Raw genomic sequence first — 14,380 nt, forward strand, 5'->3', positions numbered from 1 at the left:
GACGTCGGTTATGCGTCATTACGTTTATAGCGGGCACACACCTTTGAGGACCCCAAGTAGTGGACGAGTGTGTCAGCAGTATCATGTTGAGCAGCGAAGAGTTTGTTATCCGTCGATCACATCGAATGAGAGTGTCCGCACGTTCCTACATTACAGGAGTAACATATGTGTGCGACCGGCCGGCATGCAGCCAATCATACAGGTTTCCGTGACCTCGTTGCGATGACGAATCACCGCGCTATTTTTTCAGTGGCAGCTCTCCGTAGACACTCTGCAAGTGTCTATGAACATCTGCGATGCTCTGGTTTCCGCCAAAAGGAGGTGCTTGAATCACACCTCGGTAGCGCCGCCAGGTATAAGAACTTTATGAAACTATACGGACTGATGCTCCACAACCGAAAATGGCCGAATATATGTTTTACATTACTTACTAACCACTCCTAGTGTAAGAGATCGTGCACTGGGATGGCAGTAAGATTATATTCCATTTTTGTCTAGAGTCTAGGACTGCGAAAGCAATACTAAAATTTAGAATAGACTGCAGCCTCAGCAAGGATCCGCTAATCATGCGCATATGGACACTGAACCGAGTTCACTTTGCTAATTTGGTGTTGGAGACGACACGAGTACCCGATTCATGGCCTTCTTAAGGGACAACTGTCACCATTTCACCATCAAAAGCTAACCTTATGTATCCTCTTAGTGATTCAGTAATCAAGGGATATTAGATCAGAAAGGAACAAAGCTGCTGAAGTGCGTTGTGATGTAGATAATTGCAAAGCAGATAAGTCTCCAGTAGTAGTTTTCAGTTCCCTTCATTTCCGTTATTAATTTCACATACACCTGTACACTTAGAAAAAAAAAGGAGTAAGACAGAACTGGTGAATGTTTTACATCTTGCACTAAATGGAGAGCAGCTGATGTTTGTAATCTGTTAGCAATAGCATGGCACTCGCATGAAAACGGGCATCATCTTATTCAGTCGTCAGTTTACGACACACCTTTGAAGGTGACAGCATGGGAAATACTGTAGTATAATGTGCATAGACCTGTGTACTATGGTTTTAATGTCTTTACTCATATTGTATTTCTACCTCTTCCATTTAGATGGTGAAAGGTAAGGTAAAGCTCCATATTTTAGCAGTAGATGGATTGGATACCGAAAAGAAATTCATGGTAAAATATTTCTTCATGATCGACCGAAAACAAACTTTGATTTCACTCTGATTCGCAGGAAATTAGCACCCTTCCACTGCTTCAACCGTTGTTTGTGTTCTGACTCCCATGTGAAACACAAGGTCACATCGCCGGCAAGGAATTTGAAAGAAACATGTTAACAGTTCGTTCAGTCACGTCTACAACTAAAAAATCAAAACTGTGTATAGCAGAGGTATATCTCGGAAGAATCCATCACTACAGTCTTCCCGCCAATACGAAAAGAATTCTTACCACTCTCTTGTCCTCCATTCTTTATGCAGAAGTTCCAATATTGCGAACACGACGTAATGTACGAGAGGCGTTCAGTACGTGATGTAACTCACTTTTCTCGTACGCAAATTTATTTTGGAAAAAAAACGGAATTTGTTGTGGGACAATGGGAAATATGCCCGCCTAAACCCCTATGTTTCAATGAAGTGACACTATGAGTAGCCTTCAAAATTGCCTCTGTAATGGAGGTGTGTTCCTAGTAGAGTGACGTCATTCAGTTAATTTTGGTGAAAACCAGAGCATCACAGAAATGCATACGCGCTTCAGAATGTCTACGGACACGTGGCAGTGAACAAAAGCGTGGAGAGGCATCTGTCATCATCGCAGCAAGGTCGTGCGAACCTGTCCTGTCTCCCACATTCCAGCCCGCTGCAGACACCTGTGACTTCAGCAATGTTGGAACATGCGGACTCTTTAATTCCAGGTGATCGACGAATCACAAACTCGTCGCTGCTCAACTGGATGCTTCTGTTGGCGATGCTGACATACTCTTTCACCAGTACTTAAAGGCTTCTGCTCGCTGTGTGCCTCGTAGCCTAGCAGAAGAACATGAAGACCACCGAAGAACTATTTGTGAGGTATTGCTGGCGCCTTACGTGACAATATTTTGTCGAATATCATCGCAGGCGATGACACATAAGTTCATCACTTCGAACCGGAAACTAATCGGCAGTCCAAGGAGAGGCGCAACACTATCACTTCTTCTAAGAAGAAGTTGAATGCTCCACCCTCATCCGGTGAAGGCATGGCGCCGACCTTGCAGGACTATGAAGAGGCTATTCTATTTCATATCCTCTCTCATGGTGCAACGATCACCTCTGACGTGATTGGTGATTTTTTTTTTTTTTTTTTTTTTTGTTTTTGAGGGCTGGGGGAGGAGTGGGGGATTTATCAGTCCTGACTGATGTGATGCGGTCCGCCACGAATTTCTCTCCTCTACATACCTCTTCTTTTTAGAGTATCACCTGCAACCTACGTCCTCAATTATTTGATGGATGCATTCCAATCACTGCCTTCCTCTACAGTTATTACCACTGCACTCCCTGTAATACCATGAAAGTTATTCTCTCATGTCTTGACAGTCGTCCTACGGTCCTGTCCCTTCTTTTTCTTGTCAGCGTTTTCCGTATATTCCTTTACTTTCCGCTCCTGCAGAGAATCTCCTCATTCCTCACTTTGTCAGTCCGCCTAATTTTCAACATTTTTCTCTACCACTACATGTCAAATGCTTCGATTCTCTTTGTTTCGGTTTTCCCACAGTCCATGTTTCACTACCATACAATCAGTACATTCTCAAGAAAGTTATTCCTCAAATTAATGCCTATGTTCAATACTACTAGACATCTCTTGGCCAGGAATGCTTTTTTCCCAGTGTTAGTCTGCTTTTGATGTCCTCCTTGCTCTGTCAGTCATGGGTTATTTTGCTGCCTAGGTAGAAGAATACCTTAACTTCGTCTATTTCGTGATCATCAGTACTGATCTTAAGTTCTCGCTGTTCTCATTTCTGCGAATTCTCATTACTTCCGTTTTCCTTAGATTTACTCTCAATCCATATTCTGTACATTCCATTCCGCAAATCCTGCAATTCCTGTCATCAGCGAATCTTATCATTGATATGCTTTCACCTTGAATTTTGATTCCACTCTTGAACCTTCCTTTTATTTCCATCATTGTTTCTTCGATTCATACAGGGTGGCAATTTTTGAACTATATGGAAAAAAATGTAAATTAGTTACAAAATATGGAGGGTACAAACTGTATTCAACATGTAAACGTCACTACAGATATTCGGATATAAGTTATGACAGGTTCTATATGCCTGCCATCATTGGAGATGGTATGGCGCAGACGAATAGCGAAATTATACATGGCTCGCTGATGTGTCGGAACATCGATGCTGTCGATGACCTCCTCAATTGCTGTTTTCACCTCAGCAGTGGTTTTGGGACTATTGCTGTACACCTTGTCTCTAATTATAGCCCCACAAAAAGGAGTTGACTGTGTTCAGATCCGGAGAATATGGTTTCCAATGAAGGCTCATGCCAGTGGACTGTGGGTACCCCAGAACTAGAACGCGGTTCCCAAAGCGCTGCTCCAGGACATCAAATACTCTCCTGCTTCGATGGGGTCGAGCTCATGCGCATACTAATTCCCGTTATTCCCTGATGCAAACCGTTCAGAAGTTATGACAATTTTATTTCATACAGTTTAATAATTGGCACCCGTAGATTGAACATTAGGGGCGAAATACTGCGTCCTTATCTTACTACCTTTTTAATACGAGAACTTCGTTCTTGGTCTTCATCTCTTATTGTTCCCTCTTGGCTTTTTCACATGTATATTGCGCGTCTCTCCCTATAACTTACCACTATTTACCTCAGAATTTCAAACACAATGCATCATTTAGAATTGTGGAACGCTTTTTCCAGGTCGACAAATCCTATGAACGTGTCTTTATTTTTCTTTAGAGTTGCTTCTATTATCAACCGCAACGTCAGAACTGTTTCTGTAATGTCTTTACCTTTCCTACAGCCAAACTGACCTTCATCTAACAGATCCTCTACTTTCCTTTCCCATTCTTTTATTTATTATTCTTGCCAGAAACTTGGATACAAGAGCTGTTAAGTTGATAGTACGATTATTCTCGCCCTCGTCGACTCCCGCAACCTCTGAAATTGTGTGGATGATATTTTTTTGAAAGTCCGCTAGTATATCGGCAGAATCATACTTTCTACATACCAACGTGAATAGTTGTTCTATTGCTATTTTGATGGAATGTTATCGATCCCTTCCGCCTTGTTTGGTCTTTAATCTTCCAAAGCTCTTTTAAATTCTGATACTAGTACTAGATCCCCTCTCTCTTCCATATCGGCTCCTTTTTCTTCTTTTATAAAATCATCAGACAAGTCTTCTTCCTCATAGAGGCCATCAATGTACTTCTTCCATCGATCCACTCTGCCTTCTGCATTTAACAGTGGAACTCACGTTACATCATTAATGTCATCGCTCTTGCTTTTAATTCCGCTAAATGTTGCTTTGACCTTTCTATATGCTGAGTCCGTCCTTCCGATAGTCACTTCTTTTTCGATTTCTTCAAGTTTCTCACGCAGCCATTCTGTATTAGCTTTTCTGCACTTCCTATCTGTTTCATTCCTAAGTGTCTTAGAAAGTATTCGGGAATTTCTTTGAACATTTTTGAAATTCCTTCTTTCGTCTATCAACTGAAGTATTTCTTCTGTTATCCACGGTTTTTTCGCAGTTATCTTCTTTGTACCGACTGTTTTCTTTTCAACTTCTGTGACTGCACTTTTCTCAGATGTCCATTCCTCTTCAGATCGACTGCCTACTGAGATATTCCTTATCACCGTATCTACCGCTTCAAAGATCTTCAAGTGCAACTCTTCATTCCGTAATATTCCCGCGTAATACTTCTTTGCGCATTGATTCTTCCTGACTAGTTTCTTAAACATCAGCCTATTCTTTATCACTGATTTCGGAATCTCTGCCTGACAATTACGTAATCTAACTGAAAACTTATTGTATAGCCAGGCCTTTTACAAATATACCTCCTCTTCTTGCGATTATTCAACAGAGTATTCGCTATTACCACCTGAAATTTATTGCGAAACACAGTTAGTCATTCTCGTCTCCTATTCCTAATACCAAACACGTACTCTTCCGTTACCCTTTCTTCTTCTCCTCCTTATACAACCTCATTCCAGTTCCTCGTGACTATTAGATGTTCATCTCCTTTTACGTACTGAATTATCCGTTCAACACCCTCATATACTTTCTCTTTCTCTTCATCTTCAACTTGCGACGTAGGCACGTTTACCTAAAATTCCACTGTCGATGTTGGTTTGTTGTCGATTCTGATGAGAAAGACCCTGTTAGTGAACTGTTCACAATCACACAATATCTGCCCTGCGTTCCTAGTCATAAAGAATCCTGCTCCTGTTATACAGTTTTTTGCTGCTGTTGATATTACCTCATATTCATCTGACCAGAAATCTTTGTCTTCCTTCAATTTCATTTTAATTACACCCACTATATGCAGATTGGGCCTTAACATTTAGCTTTTCAGATTTTTGAACTTCCATATCGTGTTCAAACTTCTGACAACCCATGCCCCGACTCGTAAAAAGTTGTCGAATCATCTGTTATTCAGTCTTTTTCTCGTGGACACTTGTCCATTGGCAGTCTTCTCCCGCAGATCCGAATGGGAAACTAGTCCTGAATCTTTTGCCAACGGAGAAATCACCGTGACAATTTTTCAGTCACATGCTACAACCAGGAAATTGAAGAAACGGCTCTTGTGCATGCTCGTCGCCATAAAAATGCATACGAACTTCTCTTCCGTGACAATGAAAAGCGTCAAAAAGTCTACGCACTCGAGAGGAGATCAAAAAATTCTTTCGACTGTCCTTCCTCATCCATTCTACAGCCCACAGCCCGGATCTCGCAACTTCCATCTTGCATCGGTTTGGTCCAATGAAGGGTGCATTTCGCGGGAAGCAGTACGTGGATGATGGTTGTGGATGCAGCAAGACGTTGGCTCCGACTTCGACTAGTATATTGGTACCATCCGGGCATACGGACCCTCCCAGTGAAGTAGCGTAAGGCCGTCGGACAGAAAGGTGACTATGTTATGTAGACAAAAGAGTGGAGAATAATATGGTGTACTGGAAACTTGCATAAAACGAAACTGCTTTCAGGGAATTACGTGTTGCAGAACTTACTAAACATACCTCATATTATCTGCAAAGAGCTTGCGTTCGATTTCTCTTGATAGATAATTAATTAAGACTATCGCAAAGGTTACAACAGAGAGCTCAGATGTGGTGTACGGCATATGAGTGCTAAACCCCGTTCAGATTGTGCTAATACAACGTTTTAGGTGCCCAACAGGATCAAATATACATCGAGTTAGTAGAATATGCTGCGTTATCCTGACTTAGAAGACATTACCGAAAGAAGAAGCTGACTGTAAGCATCACCATAAGAGCTTTTGTTATTAAAAGTCCCTTTTAGCTCATACCTGGTGGGATGCTAGTAAACTGCGGCACTACAAAGGTTGTTTACTATAGCTGAAGGGTAATGTATCGAGAGTCTTGCTAGTTGATCCTCGCTCACTGGATGTCAACACCGTTTCTTTAGTCCTGGTCCAGTGGAGTTGGAAGCTCATGACAGCAGGTTACTAATGCTTGACTTAAAAAGATTGCTGAAACAGTAGGAAGTGAAGCTGATAAATTCTTACTTAAATGGATACAATGTATTTGTATCAGATATTTTAAAATAGTGGAAGTGAGGCACGCCAATAGCAGCATGTTTCGAACGTGTTTAAAGTGTTTAGAGTCACTTATTTATAAAGACTTGTCTTCTCCTTCTGATCCCAGTAATACACATTCCAAGCCCTATTCGTTATTAATGTGCCACCTTCTACAGGTTGTAGATTGGGAAGTAGAATGAGCACACACTGTTGCAAGACAAGGATGTAGGCGGAGCAGGTACGCACCCGTGTTATAGGGCGCGCCGTTGAGCGGCAACGGCTGGCCGTACAGCGGCTGCTGGTAGTGCGTCGGCGCCGGCGGCTCGGGGTCGTCCAGGGACAGCTGCCCGTACACCCTCCCGTTGGCCGCAACGTTGACGCGCATTTGCAGTTCCTGTGGACAACAACAGCGTACTGAGTAGTGATTTTAGACTCTCCCAGCGTATGATACTTTTTAAATTTTCTGGGGTATTCATCCGGGTGTTGTCGTCCATGTTTTACAATATTTCGGAGTCTGACTTATTGTCTTTCACTGGGCTCGATCATGTACTTCCACTCCCTCCCGCTGACGAGTTCGGGCGTGCGCAACACGTGCGGCACCGCTGGTGAAGCGGCTGGGGACCCCAGTCGTGGTGGTCAGCGCCTGTACCGTCACAACGGGACCAGGGACTCCGATGATGCAGCGGTGTTGGCACAATAACTAAGGACCACAACTCGGATTGAGGTCGCGTCCTTCCCCTACCATATCGCCAGCAGAGCCGCGACGGTGTAGAGGGCACCCAGGACCGACAGCGAAAGTGAGGAGATGCACATTATCCGATAAAAAAATATCCGGTCACCTATTCTTTGAGATCAGTGTGGGTTGTGTCCACTCTTCGCCCTTCGACGGTTTGAAATGTACTACGGAAACTTTCAACGAGGTGTCTGTCTTTGGAGGAATATGAGCCCATTCTTCCTCAAGAGTCGAAACTAGAGAAGGTAGTGATGTTGGCTGCTGGGATCTTGACTGACGTCGGCGTTCTAACCAACTGCAAAGGTAATTTAGTGGGTCAGTTTGCGACTCTGGGCAGGCCAGTCCATTTCACGAATTTTCTGACCACAAACCTGGGAAACTAACAAAATAAATAAACGGAGACTTTTTCATTGGAAATGAATCACTGGAGGAGAAGCAGCGGAGTATTAACATTGGATCACATAAGAAATGAGAAAATACGGAGGAAAATGGAAGTAGTGAAAGCTATAATTGACACAGTTCATTCAAAAACGGCTCTTTGATATTGAGATCTTGAAAAGATGGGTAGTACAATCCGGCCGGAACGAGTATGGCAGTGGATACCATCTGGATGAAGAAGAAGAGACCATCACGAAAGGGGATCAGGAGGTAGATGAAGCAATGTAAATTAGGTATCTACAGTGTGATGAAATGATCTTATGGCATTGTTGGCCGGGAGGTCCCGATTCGCGGAAGTTCGGTCGCCAAGTGCGCAAGTCTTATTTCAGTCGGAGCCATATTGGGCGACTTGCGGCCGATGATGGTGAAATGATGATGATGACACCACAACACTCAGTCCAAGAGGGGAGAAAATCTCCAACCCTGCCGGAAGTCGAACCCGGGCCCGCAGCGTGGAGGGCAAGCGCCTTACCAACCGGTTAAGCAGGTGGACGTATCTAGAATATGTAGACAGAGAAGAAGCAATGGAAAACAGCAAGCGAGAATCAGTGACATATGTATTAATCACGTATCTATATTTATTGTCCACAAATAATTCTCTCTCAAATGTTACTTTATGGCAGTGCACATTGTCATGATGATTCAAACAGCGTCTTACAACTGTTCCTCTGCTGTACTCCATACACAATACTGTAAAATTTAGCAATTTCTTAACCACGAAAAAGTCTCCATACTGTAACAACGCCTCCTCCGAACTTTACTGTTGACAGGTAACATTCTGCAGCGAGTCGCCATATCCAAACCCATTTCATCCCATTGTCACAAGATACAGGGTGATTCATTACTCGGAATCATCCGTTTCCACTGATCCACTGTCTCGTGGCGTCACTCTTTACTACGCCTAAAGCGTTTCTCAGCACCGAGTACAGAAATGTGTAACTTAGAAAGAGCTGCTCGACAAGTGGGTACCATTCTTTTTATTTCCGTACGCAAGGCCCCCGTACTAACTCAGCTGCTGGTAGCACTCTGGAACTCACAGGTGATTCCTTCTGCTGATTTCGTTCGTTTTTTACTACCCATCGTGACGGTCCCTGTCCATTAGTAGATGAGGTCATCCTGTTCTTGTTTAACCACAGTTGTTACTTCGCGTTTCCCCTGCACAATCACATCAACAGACGACTTGGTCAGCTTTAGGAGTGTTAAAATGTCCCTGGTGGCTTTGTTACTCAGATGACATCCAATGACTAGACCACATTCGAGGTCACTGAGCTCTACTGACTTAACCATTTTGCTGTCACCCCTTCTCCACTGATAAAGACATTTCCCACATCTTTGTACATTGTGGGTCCGTCTCTGATGACATCTACTGGTTAATTCCGCATTACCTAGGTGTGTCCGAATACCTGATAAGATAGTGTATGAGACTGCGGCCAGTGGAATGTAGTTATCAAGAGCAACAAGCAGCTTCTCAAAAATTGCCAGTTGAGACTAACCACACACTGTTCTCGAAGTACAGGAAAGCTTTTCCAGTGAGGCGGATGAACGACCCTACGGGAATGTCTGAGCCACCAATGCCGTAACATTTACTGTAGCGTAGACACCGAGAGGTTTGGAGCCCAGAAAATGTTCTAAACCTGCAGTTTATGAGTTGCTTTTCTTTTTTTTTTTCCTTTTTGCTAAACGATCGTAAATGATTTTGATAAAGAAATAAATAATTGCGCTAATAAAAATGATACATCAGACCACACATTAATACACATCGCTGTTACTTAATTATCAGTTTGGGACGAGGAACAAAGGCCAATGACCGAGAGAAATGTAAACTTGAAAGATCTTTCGAGTGGAATAGAAGGGATAACTCTAGTACCTTCCGCCGCGGAAGTCGAACACGCGGCAGAACAAATGGACGTGGTCAGCCCACAGAGGGCTCCGCCTCCGGTTTTGTATATAGGGACCCGCTCTGCCCTAGTCCAGTTTTATCGCCTGTTTTTTTCCTTGTTTCATTCTTCTTACTTTTTAAAAAAAAAGTCTTTAGGCTGTAGATCGGCGTACTAAACTGCTGCCAGCCCGCCCCATTCGGGGGGAATTGAAAATCAATAAAGAAAAAAAAACTAGTCCAGCCAGTCTGGTACTCGCTCTGGATTTCGTTTCTATCTCGGCGCTACTACGTTCTGGTCGTTGCTCGTTGTTGACATTTGCCTGGCTCTGGTTCAGAGTGGATTTACGTTTGGTGTTTGGTGTTGTGGTTTCCACAAGCCTCCGTTGTTTATCTCTTCCTTGTTGTGTCGCTCATAGTCGGTCGTGGTCGGTTGTTGTCAGTTGCCGTTGGTCTGTCGTCCGAGTGGTCCTGTGTTTACCCGGTGGTGCGTGCTCCACCGCCGGCGGCTTCCCCGCCTGGCGGCTCCGATCCGCGGCCCAAGGTGTTCCCGCTGTTGGTTGTGGTTACTACAATAACCAATATCAAGACCAAAGTAGCCTCAAACAATAAAAGGAGAATCTTTACTGTAAGATTTCAATGTAACAACTGTGAATGACGCAATGGTAGATAAACTGAACAACTTCTGGAGACGAAGTAAGATTACATTAGATGACCGAAGCTACATGCAGACATGAATCGGAACGGGAGGCATCACTTTCTTCAAAGAAACAATCTACTGCTATCAAATTTTGTCTCTGACGAAGCGTTTAACGGAAACGTCTCCATAGAAAAATGGTAAAGTTATATGGACGGAGTACGATGTAAATTTCTGCCTACAAAATAAGCTAAAATTGAAATGTTCGGTGAGCCATCACTAAAAGAAAGCATGGAAAGATTCATCCCCTATTATAGCAAAGTTAACTTGGCATCGAAAAAGCAGGAGAGTGGAAAAACCAGAAGGGCCAAATAGTGACTAGAACAATGAAAGAGCCGGCCGAAGTGGCCGTGCGGTTCTAGGCGCTGCAGTCTGGAACCGCGAGACCGCTACGGTCGCAGGTTCGAATCCTGCCTCGGGCATGGATGTGTGTGATGTCCTTAGGTTAGTCAGGTTTAAGTAGTTCTAAGTTCTAGGGGACTAATGACCTGTGAAGTTGAGTCCCATAGTGCTCAGAGCCATTTGAACAATGAAAGAATTAACACATGAAACGAAGACATGATAAAAATTTCGCTGGATATCCTTGAATATCCATCCAGTGTATTTGAACTCTTTCGATCAATTAACTATTCATACAACGTCATCAAAAATCTTTAAGATACTGATCTTCATTGTCCTTATAGCCCATTTCTTCGTCATGTACTACGAAATCATTTTATCACTTTCCTAGTGAAAAGAAGGGGTAAAATTCATGCAGAAGTAATTGAAGGCAGGAGTCGCGCAAGTATAAAACGTTAATTACCTGTCAATGCAGCATATAATATAGCGACTGTTACTAGCTTCTGAAGTTTGACAAGGCAGTCGTAATATTACGTATATACACTGATTGCACCTACAGAGGTCAACAAAGAAGCTCTTATGGTGTCCACTGTGTGAGATAAAAACGGAATCTATCAAATGAAAGCAGCATACAGCAACAGTAGAGGAGGTGAAAATTAGAATGGCGTAAAATATTGGGGATAACATACAAAGCGCGACAGCAGCATGTACACTGCCTGTCAAATAAGCGAAGCACGCAACAAAAAAATGGTCGGGTGTCAATGTAACGTCCTAAAAGTATGCACCATCGACGGGTGTATAAATGACTAGCGAGCCCGGAAATGCTTTGCAATTGCTAAAAATGTTTGAAAATTGGATATACGTTCTAATCTCCCCCCCCCCCCCCCCCACCCACCCCCGATGCAAGTATCTCTGTCTATCACTTTCTCTCACACTCTCTTTGTCCATCTCTTCTCCCCCTCCTCTCTTTGTCTGTCTACTACTCCATCGCACTTTCTATGTTGTTCGCCCCACCCTCTTCGTCTATTTTTCCCCTCCTTTCTCGGACCTTGAACCTCGTTCATTTTCGTTGCCAACGAGACCTTGGTGGGAACTGGAGTCTCTTAAACTGAATGCGTAAATCAGTTAGGATCATTAGTAGACTAGTGTACGGTATATGAGACATCTCCTGTTGCTGGATCTGTGAGGAAAATAGTTCCTGCGACAATAATTGGGATAAAACAATCCTCTCCCGTTAGCTGAGTGCTTAGCGCGGTGGAATGCCACGCAAAGGGGCCCGGGTTCCATTCCCAGCTTGGGCAGGAGAATTTTTCCGCTCAGGGACTGGGTGTCGTGTCGTTCTCATCATTTCATACCCAGCTGCGACGCGCAAGTCGAGTGCAATAAGTACTTGCTCTCGGCGGCCGAACTTCCCGAATGGGGGACTCCCGGCCGACAATGCCGTACGCTCATTTCCATTTTCCATTTGGATGAAACAAAATGCCACATTGTTGTGTACCAACTTCTGTTTAAAACTGTTTACAAGGAGAAGGAATATAATCGGAGAAACATTTTGTCTATTAATTTAAAGGTGCTGCTATCGTAGTTACAACTGACTTCGGAAAAGAAAATGAAACCATACATTATCGAATCTCAGCATTTACTTTCTCACAGGCGGTTGTAATGGAAACCCTGTATATTATAGTTTTGAAAAACAGACTGCTCACGTGTGTGTTGTCAGTTATGTACTGCCTTCTTGTAGTGATTATACATATTATGTATGAATAAATTACATAGCTCGTGATGTTCCTAATGATTGTTAGAGCATCGGAACATTTAATCTAAATCAGTGGAAAGCTTAGAGAGATTTTTGTCATTAACGTTTCTGCTTCATACAGTAAATGCATACTTATGTGCTGTAATGTGGAGCCTTTGCCCATCCGAACGTTGATTGGAATATCACGTAAAAATGTGAAGTAAATCTGTCAAGAACTTTTCAACGCATTACGAATGTAGTGAATGGACATTAAGTTGGGAATGTGGGTCTCATGGGAGCGTGCAAGAGATAAATCCCTGCAGTCGCTTTATCCTCTGTGCCCTCGGTGACTCAGATGGATAGAGCGTCTGTCATGCAAGCAGGAGATCCTGGGTTCGAGTTTTGGTCGGGGCACACATTTTCAACTGTCCCCGTTGAAGTATATCAACGCCTGTCGACAGCTTAGGGTCCTGATTTCGTTATCATTTCATTCTAAGAGAGCTGCATGGTCACCTATGGTATCTGTTCTTTCTGACATGTCCGAAAGAACAGATACCATCTTCACATTACTTTCTGTGTCGTTCCGCATCATAGCTCCGTGACTTGCAGCAGCCGGACTATGGAATTACCGCCCATTCATAGATTGCCGTCAACACAATGCATATGGATACGTTTAGAGTTGTGTCGTAATTGGAAAGTCGGGACTTGTAAGAAATAGCGTCGCACAGTGTTCGACGTAAAATCGTAATTCTGCACTACCGCGGACATTCATCGTCAGCGAGTACGGCGACAACATGGGGAGAGGTCCCAAAGCGCCATTGCTTTTGAGAGGGATGACGATGTTACTCCCAGCGCCACGGAGCTGCATGGCTCTGAGCACTATGCGACTTAACTTCTGAGGTCATCAGTCGCCTAGAACTTAGAACTAATTAAACCTAACTAACCTAAGGACATCACACACATCCATGCCCAAAGCAGGATTTGAACCTGCGACCGTAGCGGTCGCTCGGCTCCAGACTGTAGCGCCTAGAACCGCACGGCCACTCCAGCCGGCCGGGAAGCTATCAGGTGTGTAAATGGTTACGGCTGGTAGTAACTGCGGGAACTCTGACGAACGGCACGTCAAGAATATCCTGCCTCCTCATCCCACCTCTTATGCGACAGTATCGTTCTGCCATTTCCCACCTACGTCTCTCGTGACAGTATCGCAGTGCCGTTTTCCAACAGGATAGTGCTCGTCCACACACGGCACTTATCTCTATGAAGTGACTGCGCCATGTTGTGCTAGTCCTGTGGCCAGTAAGATCCCGAGATCTCTTACCGACAGAACGTGAGTAGGACCAGCTGGGATTCCAATTTAATCCAAGTGCCACTATTCGGGATATAAAGGACCAGTTACAACAACTGTGGCCACCTTAACTCAGGAGACGATGCTAAGGCTTTATGACACCCTTTCCAACTCAATCAGTGTATGCATCCAGTCCAGAGGGGCTGAAAGGTCTTATTGAGAAATGGACTCAGACAGCCCAATTTTTTGTAAATTTTATTGGGTGTGTTAATCGCTCAACCAACACTCTTAACGTATGAGATTTAATTTTGTTTCCTGCTCCCTTCACTGTGCTTACTTTTCTTTTTTTTTTTTTCTTTTCAGCCAGTGTAAGATTAATTCTATTTCTCTATGATGATGATCACTATGACTACAACAATGCTGAGTGAGATAGTAAAGATGACGATAGTTGTTACTTTCCCCGACCATTCCCTTAATGATTAATTATGATCGAAACATTGCCTTAAACATACAGAGC

General features: G+C 43.5%; 1 protein-coding gene across 2 annotated transcripts in view; it reads right to left on the reverse strand.

The window, feature by feature from the left end:
* LOC126235550 (discoidin domain-containing receptor 2-like) overlaps positions 1 to 14,380 on the reverse strand; it is a 782,972-nt gene that overhangs the window by 52,369 nt on the left and 716,223 nt on the right. For both annotated transcript variants that reach the window (XM_049944278.1, XM_049944270.1), the window contains one exon: positions 7,004 to 7,151. In XM_049944278.1, the coding sequence (XP_049800235.1) occupies positions 7,004 to 7,151 (148 nt within the window). The remainder of the gene's footprint in view (positions 1 to 7,003; positions 7,152 to 14,380) is intronic.

Source organism: Schistocerca nitens, chromosome 1, assembly GCF_023898315.1.
Source record: "Schistocerca nitens isolate TAMUIC-IGC-003100 chromosome 1, iqSchNite1.1, whole genome shotgun sequence".
Classification (NCBI taxonomy): Eukaryota; Metazoa; Arthropoda; class Insecta; order Orthoptera; family Acrididae; genus Schistocerca; species Schistocerca nitens.